General features: G+C 44.8%; 1 protein-coding gene across 3 annotated transcripts in view; it reads right to left on the bottom strand.

Annotated features, from left to right (window-relative positions):
* EML5 (EMAP like 5) overlaps positions 1-16,879 on the bottom strand; it is a 188,815-nt gene that overhangs the window by 145,528 nt on the left and 26,408 nt on the right. For all 3 annotated transcript variants that reach the window (XM_054971582.1, XM_054971581.1, XM_054971580.1), the window contains exon 2: positions 3,437-3,596. In XM_054971582.1, coding sequence (XP_054827557.1) covers positions 3,437-3,596 — 160 coding nt within the window. The remainder of the gene's footprint in view (positions 1-3,436; positions 3,597-16,879) is intronic.

Here is a 16,879-nt window from a genome sequence, read left to right as displayed (position 1 = left end):
ATAAACTGAAGCTTAGTTCTGACAAGATGGAAGTAATATCTGTGAGCAGCAGGTCTGACCCAAGATTTAAGTGTCATCCTTCTGGATGAGGTTGAACTCCTTTGAAGGAACAGGTCCATAGTTTGGGGGTGCTCTTCAACCCAGGCCTATTGCTGGATAAGCAGGTAGCAGTTGTGCCCAGGAATGTCTTGTACCAGCTTAGTCTGATTAGCCAGTTGTGGCCTTTCCTGGGCTGAAAAGATCTGACCACTGTGGTGCATGCCCTAGTTAGGCAGATTATTGCAATGCAGTCTACATGGGGTTGCCCTTGAGAAGTAATCAGAAACTTCAGTTGGTAAAAAATGCTGTAGCCAGGATGTTAACTGGAGTGGGTCATAGGGACTATACCATTCCAGACTTGGCCCATTTATACTGGCTCCCAGTTTGTTTTCAGATTCAATTCAAGGTGCCGGTGTTGTCCTTTAAAGTCTTATTTCACTCGACATCAGCATACCTGAAGGACCTTCTAGTCCCATACAAATCTACCCAACTCCTAAAATCATCTTTCGCGGCCCTGCTTTGGATGCCCCCAACTTCTGAGATTAGGCAGGTAACAATGCAAGAGAGGGCCTTTTCAGCTGTGGCATCTAAACTTTGGAACTCTCTCCCCAGAACATTTGTCTGTCCCTTTCTGCCACTGTCTTTTAAAAACAGGTGAATACTTCTTTGTTTTGTCTGCTGTTCCCTCAATGAGCCATCCTTCCTGCCCTATGTTTTAATTACTGCTTTTAATGTGTATTTTAGTTTGGGTTTTATTTTTTTTATATCTTTCTATAATTTTTTAAAACCTATTAGCCACCTTGGTGACCCTGATTGGGCAGAAAGGCAGCATACAAATCTTATTAAAAAAATAAATAATAAACAAACTGATAAAGAATGTGCACAACTTTCAATACGTATTGACACACTCAGAAACTTCCAGAGAAGAATGTATTCCCATTCAGGCTTCTTCCTTTGCCAACATAGTTTTTGATTGTGTTCTCTAATTTGGTTTCTTGGTCTTTGCTTTCCCTTTGCATTGCTATCTGTACAGCAGTTAAATAGCAGCATTACATGTACAGAGGTGGTGTTTGCTGTGGTGTTGGCTATTTCACCAGAATACACTAATTTAGGTTTTCACAATGTGAGATACTTCGTGGCTCCTCCTCCCATTCGCTACCACATTAACAGTAACAGAAATAACAGGTGCAGATACATTCTGAGCTTTGCACAACTCATCACAATAATATTCTAGGTTCACTTACAGAAGATGTAAATAGCATCTTTTCAAAACAAAAGCTAGAAACTAAATGACAATGTACTATGATCTCTACAAAAGCATTGAGCAAGCTCCAAAATGCCTTTAATAGTGGAAACTTGTCTACATGATCCTACCAAGAAATGTGCTATGGGGGTAACCACACATTAGATACTAACACATGTGACCTAACATTTTTTTAAAAAACACAAAATCACTTAGGATTTTGGAAGAGGAAATTTAGAGTAGAGAAACGAAGGAACAAGGGGTACTGAACCTTCCTACTATTTCTCTGCTATGAATTAACTCATGCTAAGCAGGGCTACAAATTCATATTCATATAAACCATGGTTTATCTTTATGGTTTCATCTGTTGTCTACAAACCAAGATTCCAAACTCAGTTTAAATCCTGGTTCATGTTAGTTTGAAGGGAAGAGAGCCAAAGTTTGTGGTTCAAGTACAATGTTACAATGGTTTTCTGCAGAAGCATTTATTTAGCAACTTGCACAACAACGGGGGAAAGAAGAGAACAGAATGTATGAATCTGAGGATCCCTCAGGCTTTTTCACATAACAACTATATTGTTGTTTTTCAGCAAATCTTTCAGCGAATCTCAGTGGAAGCACAAATGGTTAGTTTCTTCACTGTTTAAAAAAGGAGAAAGGGGTCCTCTTTGACCACCAAAAAGGCTATGTTCGAGATCAGAGGAACTGCATGGATAAAAGCCATGTGGAATAGGGCTGTAATAACAAAAGGAATTGGCTAAGACTGAGTGCAAAAGCTGGCTGGATCCATCACAAAGCTTATTTTATCTTTTTGCATCCTGTGTTGTTGTATGACATAAAAACAAATGTGCATGAAGTTTTTGTCATTACTTATTTATGCCAACTTAACTTTTCTTCATTCAATGGTAGTAAATAAATTCATTACTTAACAATTGCTTTCTATAGTACCTCCAGTATTCAATTAAATGAGGCTTCTTAAAGGAATAATGAAATTATGAGAAACTGAGGTGTACTTAGGCTAGGATTAGAAGTCAGCTTTTTGTTGTAGTGATGACAACCAGAGATAGTCCTATATTTATTTATGTACTACAACACTTGTATTATAGCGTTAATAAAATTACCACCCTTGATCTTCACCAACAGACTGAGAAGCAGGGCTCATTTTGAGGGGGAACGCACAGGAACGCAGTTACGGCAGTTCCCCAAAGAGGTCACATGTCAGGTGGCCCTGCCCACCTGACTCTCAGCCATTTTGGGCCTGTTTCAGCCTGGATTGGGGCCAAAACAGCCTGGATCGGGCCTCTGACAGGTGGTGGATCACTCTCCCGCTCATCAGCTGCCTGTTCCTGACCATTCTGGGCCCCTTTTCAGCCATTTTCAGCCCCTTTTTGCCATTTTGGGCCCAATTTCGGCCCTGAATGGCCAGGATTGGGTCCAAAACAGCCAGAATAGGTGATGTCAGGGGGTGTGCATATGAAAATCAGTTATACTAATCACACACTTCCAGTGATGGCAAGAGGCTTGGCATATGCTAATGAGTTATGCTAATGAGTCCCTCCAACTCTTTTTCTATGAAATGACTCTGCTGAGAAGCAATAATAAAATTACAAGAAACTGAGAAGAGGTTAGGATTAAGTTTTGTGGTAGCAAGAATTAGAAAATTTGGTCATTAAAATACAGCACCCTGAAGACTGAAAAATGACTTTGGCTCCTAAATTATTGGTCTGGCTCCTAGAGCCAAATGAAATTTGTCAAGACTTTTCTTATAGGTAGGTTTATTAACTTGGGAGTAATTGCAATAATGTGTCCTGCTTCAGAGATACTATTGGATGAACTAGATTAGTCAGTATGGAGATGAAATTCACTCTGAAAAATCAGGAGAAAATTCTACTACATTGTTTGAGAGATGACTTGCATACAATTCATATGCTATAATTTTGCTCTTCATATATTAAAATTAGGCATAACCTGTTATAGCTATGTGAACATGCTTGCATTTTTCTTACTATATTTTTAAAATGTCTAGAAATGCAAACAGAAAAATTAAACATGCAAGTCAATTCATCTTCCAAAAGCAGGCAGTAGATTAGGATCTATAAACAGGTCTATACATTATACACTTTTGAAACTAGAATACAGAATATATACACATACCTGGCCATCTAAGTCAAATGCCAAGCAAGCTATACCATGTGTGTGAACATCTTTCATTACTGATATAGTCTGCACAGTGTATGAGTCCCAGACACAGATATACGGCTCTTTCCCAACTTGACCTGTCGCCACCAATACTCTTTCAGGATGCAAAGCAAGACTTAAGAGGGAAAAAAGAAACAGGAAAAAAATTAATACTAAAACTTGTAACAATTGTTCTGGATTTCAAATATTAGTGATTTTTTTCACATACATTAAAGTTATTACTTTGACTTTTTCAGCAGACCTCAAATTTTGTTAGCAAGATTATAAGATTTCCCAATATCATCAGGTATTAACATTTCTTTTATCAGCCATTTGTCTTTTTTTTTAAAGTATAAGTTCTATCATTAGATTTACACAGGGGGGAGTAAATCCACTCTAGTTAAATGAGCCAACATCTGTCTTCCTCAATATCTATGCAGGAAATTCCTGTACAAAAAAGAAGTTCAAATAAGAAAAAGCTTTGAAAAAAGAAAGGAAAAGGAACTAGATCATTGGGGCTCTGATAAATTTATTTTTATTTTTCTCTTTCCCTGCCTGGAGTGCTACCAAATAATCTAAATACAGAATGGAAAACTAATTGCAACTGGCTAAAATGACTGACTAATGAAACAGAATTTGTTAGCAGTTAAATCCTCAAGTCAGGTGAAAAACAGACTTTGGATCAAGCAGACAAGGCAGAGAAAAAGACCAAGAGAAACAAATTAATGTTTATAATTAGAATATAACTAGAAAATATGACCTAATTTCACAAGAAGTTACAGAGATGGCCTATTTAGACAAACTGGACAAAATTAATTGTTTGGAAAGAACTGTATATTCTACTCAGGACAAGGAAAGATCTACATTCAGAATGAAGTAGCATTATTAAGCCATTTTCAAATGTGTATTATCACAAAACCCCACTTTCCCCCAGTTTAAGGCATTATTTAATACACACCCCATTTTACTAAATATTAATTAAATATTTTACTGCAGGTGCAAAAGAGATTAGCATGATAGAGGCAAGGTGACAGGCCCTATGCATGAAAGAGGCCACACACCCCACTTTCAACAGAGTTTGCCTAACCATGGCTGACTCGGTTAAGAGCCTAGGAATTATACTGGATCCAGCACTACTATTAGAAAAGCAAGTTAAGGCAAGTTAAGACAGCCATAAAAAATGCTTTCTACAACCTCACTCTAGCCTGGAAGATGGCTTCCTACCTTGACATGGCTGATCTGGCCACCTGGATCCATACTGTGGTAACATCAAGACTTGACTATTGTAATGCACTGTACATAGGTCTCCCGTCTATGTTAACAAAGAGACTCCAATTGGTGCAAAATGCTGTGGCTTGGCTGTTATCAGGAGCAAGCAGGAGCATGAATATCACTCCTATCCTGTAGACACTCCATTGGCTACCTATCAGTTATCATGCTCAGTTCAAGGTATTGGCTATCACAAACGAGGCTATTCACATCTGAACATTTTATTGCCTTGCTCTTCCTGGGAAAAGATAGGCTTCTTAAGAGTTTGATCCTATGAGTTCAGTTAAAGGCTAGCTTTATGCCACTCTTTCATAACCCACCCTTCTGAGCTGACTGAAGTTAAAGGGCTCAGAAGGGTATATCTCTGCTTAGGACTGCACTTCAAGTATATATCTCTAACCCTAAGCTGTCCTACAGATTCTCACTGATTTTGGATTAATATTGGGTCTTTGTATTAACCAGACAGTCAGAAATCTTCCCAATTCATTTAGATACCTTAACCGTTCCTCTTCTCAGAGGTAGCTTCAATTTTAATTGGATTAGAAAAAGTCGGAAATACTTGGGAATATTGATGCCTCTGGAGCTAGCACAATTAGCTCAACACAATTATCAATCATTATGGAAGGTATTAGATGATAAAATGCTCTCCTGGAGGAAACTGAACCTAACATGGGTACATAAAACACTTTATTTTTCCTAAATTTCTATACTTATTCAGGGCCATTCCAATTGTACTTTTCCAGCAGCAAGCAGAATATATTACTCAGTGTGTACTAGAACTAGAATATATGCCTGTAGTTTTAAGAGAAGTGCATCTTAGGAGTTGTAGTGCCTTACCCCACAGGTTTCAGTTCCTGGGGCATCCAGAGCCCGCCAAAACTTGTTAGGGCCATTTTCTCCTTTGTTCAGTCACACCTCGGCAGGGAGAGGAGCAAGTCATCTCTTTTTTTTCCACCACATTCACTGGGTCTACAAAGCTCCACCAAGCACCTTTATGCATGAAAGAAGCACTCCCTCCTTTCTTATTTAGTAGAACTGTGAGTAGAGATTCTTTGCATGGCATGAAGAAGATGAATAAAAACCATTTAAGTTTGTAACCCGTGCATGTGCATTGACACTTGATGACAAAGGTTTGGGATTCCCTCCTTGCGTAGGAATACCAATAGTAACTCCGGAGGAGGAAAGGAAAAAAATGGCAAAAAAGCTGATTAACCAAAAGGTTAAGGATCAAATTTGATATTCTCCGAAGACCATCTAATAGAGGGTGGCTTACAAGTCCCAGATTTGGGGTTGTATCAGACGTGGTGGCCTTAAGAAACGTAGCTTTAGAGCTGACGCAAGGAGGAAAGGTAGACTGGCATGGCATAGAACTGGAGTATGCCAACCCTCTCTCACTTCAAGAGGTTATTTGGTCAGAAATGCACCAACAGCCCCCAGCTATTAAAAGCAGTAAGTTTCTAGAATCAAGTCTTGATTGGGATAGACTTGGGATAGATATAGGGGGAAGCTAGCCCCAAAGATCTCTGTTATGTCCACATTCCTCAATCAAGATTGGTTCCCCTCAGCAAAAGGCCGTACTATATTTCTACAATGGGCCAAGTCTGGATTATCACAGATTTGTGACCTAGTGGATAACCAATCACCTCTAGATAAATTTAAACTTGAACATAAATTGGACAATAGGATTCATTAGTTTCAGTAGTTACAGATTAAGAAGAATATTTTAATGAACCCTCTGATAGTTCAATCTTTAGAGAGAGGCCTTACAGATTACAGACTGCTTAAAGAGAAGCATATTCAATATAAGGGTCTTATTTCTAACATTTATAAAATATTGCTGGATATTTCTGAAGAAAAAGTGTTACAGTTCCAAAGGAAATAGCAAATGGACTGCCCAGGACTAGATAATGAGTATTGGCACTCGGTGTGATCATTTTATATGTGTAGTACTAATATTAACATAAAATAAACAGAGTTGCGCTTACCGTAACTGCTGTTCATTGACGTCTTCTGTGCAGCCCCACATGGGACTGCGCCTGCGCAGGCCTGCCGACCGGATTTTTCTTTCTAGCAAACGTCCACTAGGGGGCGCACGTCCTTCCCAATGCGCATGCGCGGCCGTTTCCCGCCCGAGCGACATTGGGCGACGTCGCCCCCTTTCCCCTCAGTTTCTCCTTTGCCGCCGAATGCCTTCACATCATCTGGAAGAACACAGCGGGGTAGGAGGGAGGGTTGTGTGTCTGCACAGAAGACGTCAATGAACAGCAGTTACGGTAAGCACAACTCTGTTTTCACTGTCCGTCTTCTGTGCAGCCCCACATGGGAGACTCACAAGCCACTTACCCAGGAGGCGGGCATGTGTTCTCACCGAAAAAGAGACTGAAGCACTGCTTGACCAACAGCAGACTCTTTCCTTTCCCACACATCTAGTGCGTAATGTTTAGCGAACGTGTCAGAAGACGACCACGTCGCAGCCCTGCAGATGTCATGCAAGGGCACACCCCTAAGGAAGGCCGCAGAGGCAGCTTGCGCTCTGGTGGAATGAGCTCTTACTTCCAAAGGGCAAGGTAACCTAGCATGCGAATAGCAGGCCCTAATAGCCTGAGTGACCCAGCGAGAAATTGACTGGGCTGTAGCAGCCTTTCCCTTCCTGGACCCATAATAGCACACAAACAGTTGTTTGGCACTCCTAAACTGTGATGTACGTTGGAGGTAAAATAGAATAGCCCTTCTCACATCCAGAGAATGTAAGGCTCTTTCAGAGTTATCAGAAGGGTCAGGAAAAAAGATCGGTAGGACAATGTCCTGTGAGGTGTGAAACTGAGTGGACACTTTGGGTCTAAAACGAAGGTCAGGTCTCAGCACCACCTTATTCTGATGGACCTTCAAAAAGGGAGGGTCCCACCTCAGTGCAGCCAGCTCGCTAACCCTACGGGCAGACGTAATGGCTATCAAAAAGGCCACCTTACAGAATAACCATTTCAAATCACAGGTGGCCAGTGGTTCAAAAGGTGATTTCATAAGCCCCGCCAATACTAATTGTAGTGACCACTGGGGAACAATTTCCTTGACCTGCGGAAACATATTGTACAACCCTTTCAAAAAAGACTTTGACAAACTGTGGGAGAACACCGTCTTCCCATCTATTTTAGGGTGAAAGGCTGAAATGGCAGCCAAATATACTTTAATAGAGGAATTAGAGAGTCCCCCATCCTTTAGGGACAGGAGGAACTCAAACACCGAAGACAACTGGCAATCCCAAACATTAACTGCGTTGGCCGCAGCCCAGGCCTCAAATCGCTTCCATTTAGCTGCGTACGACCTGCGAGTGGTGTCCCTACGGGCATTCAGCAAAATTTCAGCTACCCTGTCAGACATCCCCTCCGTCCCCGAATGTGCCAAGCAGTGAGGTTGAGTTTGGGTAGGTCGTGATACCAAACCCCCTTGTCGGACAGAAGGTCCGGGTTCAGAGTGAACCGATAATATGACCCCTGTGAAAGCTGCATGACATGTTGGAACCATGCTTGTCTGGGCCAGAAGGGGGCCACTAGAATTAAGTGCGGCCCATCCCTCTGGATTTTGCTGACAACCCGAGACAGCAGTGGGAACGGAGGGAAGGCATAAAACAGGTGCCCTGTCCAGCGCATCTGGAACGCGTCTCCCAGGGAACGGCGACCTAGCCCTCCCCTGGAGCAGAATTGTGGGGCCTTCTTGTTGGCCTCTACCGCAAAGAGATCTACGTCTGGGAACCCCCAATCCAAAAAGATGGCGTTCAGGTATCTGTCTGCTACGGTCCATTCGTAGCTGTCGAATCGCATCCGACTCAGCGTGTCCGCGATGACATTGGTGGTGCCAGGAATATGGACCGCCTGAATGAACACGCCTCTGTCCACGGCCCAGTTCCAGATCCGAACGGCCTCGTCGCAGAGGGCCTTGGATGTAGTGCCCCCTTGCTTGTTCAGGTAAAACATCGTGGTGCAGTTGTCTGTGAGCACCTGAACTGCTTTCTGCTGGAGCGTTTCTGCGAAAGCGATAAGGGCATAACGGACCGCTCTCAATTCTAGCAGGTTAATATGATCTTCCCTTTCCTGCTCTGACCAAATCCCATGTGCCCTCAGGGCACCACACTGGGCTCCCCATCCTACCGTGGAGGCATCAGTGGAGATTGTGATCTCGGTTTGGATGGACCCAAACGCAACACCCCCAAGGAGGTTAGTCTCATCGAGCCACCATCGTAAGGCCCGGATAATCCCTCTGGGGATGGAATACTGTTTATTCTGGGAATCGTGCTCAAAATCATGAACCGATAGGAACCACAGCTGGAGAGGTCGCATGTGCAACCTGGCCATAGGGGTGACAGCTGTAGAAGAGGCCATGTAGCCCAGTAGCCTCTGGATCGCTGTTACGGTTTGGAACCTGCACTTAGAAAAAAGGTTCACCATCCTGCCAATCTTTAAAGCACGCTCCCTGGGGAGAAAACCTCTATTTACGCCACCGTCCAGTTCCATACCGATAAACAGTATTCTTCTGGATGGGGTAAGGTTAGACTTTTGCAAATTGACCAAAAGCCCTAACCGGGAGCAGGTGAGCATCACTGTACTAATCTGGGCCATGAGTGCATCAGCAGAGGGAGCTGCTAGAAGCCAATCGTCAAGGTAGGGATAGATGGTACAACCCTGTTCCCTCAAATAAGCCACTACCACAGCCATACACTTAGAAAAAACTCGTGGGGCTGTTGAGAGACCAAAGGGAAGCACTTGGTAATGGTAGGCCTTATTGTTACATAGAAACCTAAGGTACTTCCAATGATCAGGATGGATGGCAATATGAAAATATGCATCCTTGAGGTCCAGGACAGCGAACCACATGTCCTCGGGCATTAACTGGAGGACCGTGTTCAAGGTAAGCATCCTGAACCTCTTGACGAGAACGAATTTATTCAGTTCTCGTAGGTCCAAGATGGGTCGCACCCCTCCATCTTTCTTGTCTACCAAGAACATCCTGGAATAAAAACCTAAGGGGGGGTCCTGAGGGAGCACCTCCCGCACAGCCCCTTTCTCTAGCAGTGCTACAACCTCAGCCTGTAAGTTATGAGAAGAGGATTGTATCGAGTGGTCAGGAAGAGACAACACTGGGTAAACATCAAACTGAATTTTATATCCAACTGTAACGATTTTAAGAACCCAACTATCGGACGTAATCTCCGCCCATGCCGAGGCAAACTGAGCCAATCTGTTCCCAAACACGACAGACTGTTCGAGCTCTAGTCAGAACTGCTTTGGTTGCGTAGCTGACTCTTTGGCATCGGAGGCATGAGGGCCGCGACGAGGACGGTAGGTAGGCTTCCGGCGCTGGTAAGAGCCTGGTGGTTGGAATGGCCGGTAGGAACCATAGCGTGGATACGGCTGGTACCGGTGCTGTCGTCCACGATAACCCTGGGCAGGGCGATACTGGCCACGATTCTCGGTGGGTGGTCTGGCCGGAAGAATACCATAGGACCTGGCTGTAATACGATCCTTGCGCTTCTGCGACAGGTAGTCATCTGTTTTGGTAGAAAACAGGGATTGCCCCTCAAATGGCAGGTTCTCCACCTTATTGCGTGTCTCCACTGGCAACGCAGTTGTGCGGAGCCACGAGTGCCGGCGCAGGACGATGGAAGAAGCCAGTGCCCTCGCAGAGGTGTCAACTGTGTCACGGCCCGCATTTATTTGTTGCCGGGAAAGCCTCAGGGCCTCATCGAGGATCACCTTCGCCAACACTCTCTGGTCTGCTGGGAGTTTCTCCAGGAAGGCCGCCATGCGGTTCCAAAGGAATATCTGATACGCCCCCATGATGGCTGAATAGTTGGAGATTTTCAGCGTGAGGGCAGCAGAAGAGTATAGCTTCTTGCCCAAAGAATCCAACTTCCTGCTCTCCTTGTCAATGGGCACCGCATAGGACCCCTGGCGTTGGCGGGTCTGCATTTCTTCCGTAATGAGGGAAGAAGGAGGCGGGTGTGCAAAGAGGTATGCACAAACATCATCCCGTGTCTTGTATAGAGCCTCCAGCTTGCGGGACGTCGCGTACACAGAGGCCGGCTTCTCACAGATGTCGTGGATGATCTCCACCAAGCCTTCAGTGAATGGGAAGGCAATAGTTGGAGGGTTCCCGGACTGGACATATTGAAGAATTTTGTCCTTTGGCTTAGGATCTACGGCCGATATCTCGATGTCAAGAGAACGGGCCATCCTGACCATCTGCTCAGAGTAGAGCCGGTAGTCCTCAGATGGAGACACACGACCGGTCCCAATGATGACGTCATCTGGAGATGGGTCAGATGGAGGACTGGGACTCGGGCCCTGGTAGGGTTCAGCAGGATAGTAAGGTGAACCGTGTCTGGGAGAACCATAGTGGGAGAACTCACTTCGAGTGTCACCCCAATACTCCCTGCCAAATGATGGAGAGCTGGCATACAGGGAACCCTCTCTGTCAAATGCAGCCCGCGGCAGGTGGTAACGCCGGTCCACACGGTCCGCATAATCATCCGCATGCCACTGCTGGGCCGGAGGTGGCGCGTCGGGCAGATCACCATCATCATCAGACGAGTGGTGCAGCGGAGGCGACAGGTGCGGCGACGGAGTCAAAGGCCTCTCCCAGAGGACCTCATCCGTTTGGACCGAAGCCGATTGACTGTGCTTCGACTTTTTCTTGGACTTTTTACCGCCCTTGTCAGCCGAAGCCGGATCCGAGCTTCGGTCCCTGCCAATCGAATCCGAAGTCTTCGGATCCGATCGAGCGCCCGCCTTCGGAGCGAGGTCGGTGCGCGCCGACTCAGCAGGCTTCGGAACCGATGGAGTCGAAGCTGATGGCGGATCCGATGGTTTGGGAACCGACCCAGCTGGGATGTTCGGTTCCGATGACGCTCTCGGCACCTTCGGAGTCGGCGTGAAGGTCGGTTCCGACCTCGACGGGGACCTGGAACGGTGACGTTTCCGAGTCGGATCCGACGTTGGTGCCAAGGGCTTGCGACCCGACGCGGAACTCGCAGTCCCCTTCGGATCCGGGGTTAACTGCCGGGCTTGGCGACGATCCGGGGAGCGGGAACGCGAAGCGGACGCGGTCTTCTGGGACCCCTTCTCAGGGGGGGTGTCACCCGTCCCACCAGCCGGTGGCGGTCCCTCCGGGGTAACGGGAGCCCCCGAAACCCGCATCGCCCGTCTCCACAGTAAGGCGTTCAGCCTATTAGCCCTCTCAGCCCTGGCCTTCGGGGTGAACCGTTGGCAGTGCTCACACTTCCCGACGATGTGTCCCTCGCCGAGACACTCGAGGCAAACGGCGTGACCGTCCGTCCTGGTCATCTTAGTGGAGCAGTTGGAGCAGCGCTTGAACAGCGACTTCTCAGACATCTTCGTAGGATCCTCACAGGAAAAGTTTCCTCACAAGCGGACAGCTAGATCTTTACCGGTCGGCGGCAAAGAAGAAACTGAGGGGAAAGGGGGCGACGTCGCCCAATGTCGCTCAGGCGGGAAACGGCCGCGCATGCGCATTGGGAAGGACGTGCGCCCCCTAGTGGACGTTTGCTAGAAAGAAAAATCCGGTCGGCAGGCCTGCGCAGGCGCAGTCCCATGTGGGGCTGCACAGAAGACGGACAGTGAACCAATCCTTTACGTTGATTACTATATGGTATTTCACACCCAAAAACTTAAGTCTTATTAATAAAAGGAATAGCCCTCTCTTTCTGCATTGCTGGTGGTCCTGCAGACACATTACTGCATTCTGGAAAAAGGTAGTTGCTCAAATTAAATTCATATCTGGATATGAGGTAGCCTTCACCCCAGAAGCTGTACTATTGCACTTCTGGACTGATCCTCCATCATTGGATGCAAAATGGGACCTGGTGGCAATTACACTATCATGTGCAAAACTGGCAATTGCAACAAAATAGAACAATCCCCCCTCATTAGACCTGCAGTATTTGAAACTTTGGAAGGAAATGCTTATGACAAAGATAGCAGCTGGAATACAAGGAGGGAACAACTGGGGAATGGAATCAATGTATTTTAACATGGTCTTCAATAATGGAGTTTAAGTCATGTGACATAGAAAAGTGTGTATAAATTGGTTTATTCTCGAGTGGTTGTTTTTGTAAGATGCTGTTGTGTTATGGATAAGTTAGTAGTTTTTACTTAATTTATTTACTTGTCCCTTCCCCTTCTTTCGGTGTATATATTATGGAATTGTTACTGTTATGCTTTATAATTTTTTAATTACTAAAAAAAGTTTTTAAAAGGACTGCATTTCAAGAATCGTAAATATGAAAAATAAGCCAGAGTGGAGGATGGGGAATACTGTCATAGGAATCAGGGGGAAAATACTTTTTGATTCCTGATCCTTATCATCACTTTGTAATATTCAGTGCTATCAGGAACTAACATTCTCTATAGAGAGGCAGACAATGGGCCACTGGAGGCATGTGATAGCTTAAGGCAGAACTAGATGTTCAGAGATACATGAAAGTGCCACTGTTCCACATCTGTGTCTTTTTCTCTTTGCAACCTCAAAGTTAACTTATAACAGGCATTATGCTGAGTACCGCCCAACCCAGGTTCACAACACTGACTGGGGGCAGCAGGGACAAGGCAACCACATTATCCTGACAAAATTGAGTTGTTACTAGTGGGAGAAAGGTTTGACCCAGGGCTGAATCCACACACCCGCAGAGCGTCCCGGCGTTGCGCTAAATGTTTGCTAAACACCCGCTAGAAATCGCGCTAGAAAGACGCAACACTTCCGGGTGTTTAGCGAACATTTAGCGCAACGCCGGGACGCTCTGCAGGTGTGTGGATTCAGCCCTGGAATGGGGATATCTCCTGTTCTGGATGGGGTTGCAGTTCCCCTAAAGGAGCAGGTTCATAGCTTTTAGGTTCAATTCAAGGTACTGGCATTGGTCTTTAAAGCTCTATACAACTTGGGACCACATACTCCCACATGAACTTTCTGCTTTGGTCATTTTCTGAGACCTTGCTTCTGGTGCCTCTGCCATCTGAGGCTAGATACCTAGCAACCTGGGAAAGGGCCTTTTCTATTTTGGCACTGGAACTCTGGAACTCTCTCCCCAGGGAGATTCACTTATCTCCCTCTGTCATTGTCACAAACTGGTGAAGACTGGTTTTGTTTCATCTGACATATCCCCAGTAAACTCTTATTGGCCCTTCTCCCTGGCTGCGTGTCTACATTTTTATTGCATTTTTATACATTTTAAATGTTATTTTAATGTTTTAAATATTTTAATATCTGTTGCTGGCTGCCTTGGGGGCCTCATTTGGGTGGAAAGAAGGCATATAAATGTTACAAAGAAACAAACAGGGAGGGAGGGGAGAGAGAGAGAGAGAGAAAGGAAGGAAGGAAGGAAGGAAGGAAGGAAGGAAGGAAGGAAGGAAGGAAGGAAGAAAGAAAGAAAGAAAGAAAGAAAGAAAGAAAGAAAGAAAGAAAGAAAGAAAGAAAGAAAGAAAGAAAGAAAGAAAGAAAGAAAGAAAGAAAGAAAGGTAGGTACATGGAGCAGCAGCAGCTCAATATCTAATGTTACATGTACTTTCACTCTCATCTAACTCTGGTTTGTAACATTTGGAACAAATCTAGATAACTGAACTGGAACTGTTTCACTTGCTAGATTTTTTTGCATTTTCTTTAATAATATTTTTATATGGCACATACAAACTGATTCACTGCACTTTGTTTTTCAAGAGACTGCCTGATAATACTGGTACCTGTTACTTGGTCTAGTATAAGTGTGTGTATGTGTTATGTGCCGTCAAGCTGCCTCCGACCTATGGCAAGTGGCGACCCTATGAATGAAAGACCTCCAAAACATCCTGTCATTAACAGACTTGCTCAGATCCTGCAAACTGGAGGATATGGTTTCTTTTATTGAGTCAAGACATCTCGTTTTAGGTCTTCCTCTTTTCCTACTACTAGGGCATTATTGACTTTTCCAGAGAATGGAAGATTTGTATTCACTTACCGTGAAGCTTCCTTTCTCGATGGTCCAGGAGTGGGGCAGTCCTTACTTTTGGGATATAGCTCCTCCTCTCTGAAAGCAGGGTCAGTCAACTGATTTTGATCCCAGAGGGGAGGGGCTTGTCCCTGGAATCACCAATCCGTTCCCAAGCCCTGACTCCCCATCTCGATACCAGAAGGGAAAATAATAACTCCCCTCAATTTTATTTTTATTTTTAATAGAACGATCCTTCCCTTGAATCCACTGGGAGGAAGACTATCGTCCTCTCTTCATCCAATCCTAGAAGCTGCCCCGCGAGAAACTTGGGTGGGCAGGACTGCCCCACTCTGGGACCACCGAGAAAGGAAGCTTCACGGTAAGTGAATACAAATCTTTCATTCTCCGGTGGTCCTAGGGGTGGAGCAGTCCTTACTTTTGGGACATATAAGAGCAGTGTACCCCAGGGTGGGTAGCCCAGTTTCCAGGCCTAGAAGGTGTGTAGTAGTACCCTCCTGCTAAAGGTTTGTCTCTGGGGAAGACAACTTATCTATCCTATATTTCTTGATGAGAGAATATACTGATTTCCATGTGACCACCTTATTGATCGTTTCTAACAACTAAAGGATTTATAGGCAGCCTGTGTCACTGTTTCCCTTAGTGAGTGTGCCCTGACATCTATGGGCATCTCCGGATCTCTGGCTTGACATGCCAGAATTATGTACCCTCTGCTTTACCTACTTAGCCAAGAAAACGACACTCTGGGTCCCAAGAAGTACCTCCTGCAAACACACAACTAGCGTCCCAGACTTCTGAAACACTGTTTAGTCCTGCCCACGTGGAATCTCACATCTCTACATATATCAAAGTAGTGAGATTTATTTATTTATTTATCTTCCCGTGCTTTGGATTAGATTAGAAGGAGGGAAGTACTATCTCTCCTGTCCTGGGAAAACATGAAGTTCACCTTTGGAAGAAAGTTGTTTTTGTTCATAATTTGCTCTACTATCTTGGAGGAAAGGGCACAGCTATCTACTGCTAGTGCCTGCCATTCTGACACTTGTCTAGCTGATTTTATTCTCATCTGAAAGATGACTTTAAAGGTCAGTTCGTTTAGGGGACATGAGGTCATAGGCTCAAGGCATCTTTTGTATAATGCTCTCAATACCAGATTAAGATTTCACGCAGGAAAAACCAGAGAATCCTTGGAAGATTCTACCATGAGGTCCCCTTTTAGAATCTATTCCCATGAAGGTGATATATAAGGGAATGTCCCTTCCTAGAACCCCTAATTGTTGGGATGGTCAATACCTGTTGTCTAAGGGTGTTGTTATTAAGACTTTTCTTCAATCCCTCTTGAAGAAAGGATAGTAACTCCCTAATTAGCCCCAAAAGATTACATGACTCTGAATGTATTTTAACCTTTTAAACAACTAATTTATGATGATTTTATTTTTCTTTTATATTTATGTATTGCTCTTCTCCTGTATCCAGTCTTAACTATTTTTAAACTGATTTGCAAATGGTTTTATATGTGCTGGTCGCAGACTGTAATAATAAACCAGATTACATGACTCTATCCATGCACTCTCCTGAGAACTTGGCAGGAATTTTTATAGACTCTGTGGAACTCTTCCTAGAGGCTAGCATAGTACCAATCATGCCTTCTGTTTAGTCCAACCTATTAGCTGTTTGTGTTCAACCTCCACACTATGAGGCTTGTCAGAGCTGGTCAGGGGTGTCATATTGATCCCTGCATCTATGGACCCTCCTGCAGTGGAGGTGCCAGGGATCCATGCTTGAAAGAGTCTTCAGGTTTTGAGACCATGTCTTTCTGAACCTGAAGATTGCTATTAGCCATCACTTCTGCACTTTACCGTGTGATCTTCTGAACAGCTCTGTGCAATAGCTGTACTGTGGAGGACATACAGGACGTGTGAAGGCAGCTTGCTGCTCACATCATCTATCCCTATGGTTTGAGGGTTTCTTCTCCTTGCACCTTGTTGAAAACTGTGGTAGACCAGTTGGGGAATCTCTCTGGATAGCGTCCATTCTGCTTGACTCATCACTCTCTGGCTTAGCCAGTCCACCTCAGAGTTGTCCTCTGTATAAACATATAGTGACCTGTGGGAAGATTCTGAGATTCCACCACACCGTGTCTGATGGCGCCGAGTTCC

The sequence above is a fragment of the Eublepharis macularius genome, chromosome 2 (assembly GCF_028583425.1).
Source record: "Eublepharis macularius isolate TG4126 chromosome 2, MPM_Emac_v1.0, whole genome shotgun sequence".
In the NCBI taxonomy this organism is placed as follows: domain Eukaryota; kingdom Metazoa; phylum Chordata; class Lepidosauria; order Squamata; family Eublepharidae; genus Eublepharis; species Eublepharis macularius.
This window is presented reverse-complemented; position numbering and strand designations above follow the sequence as displayed.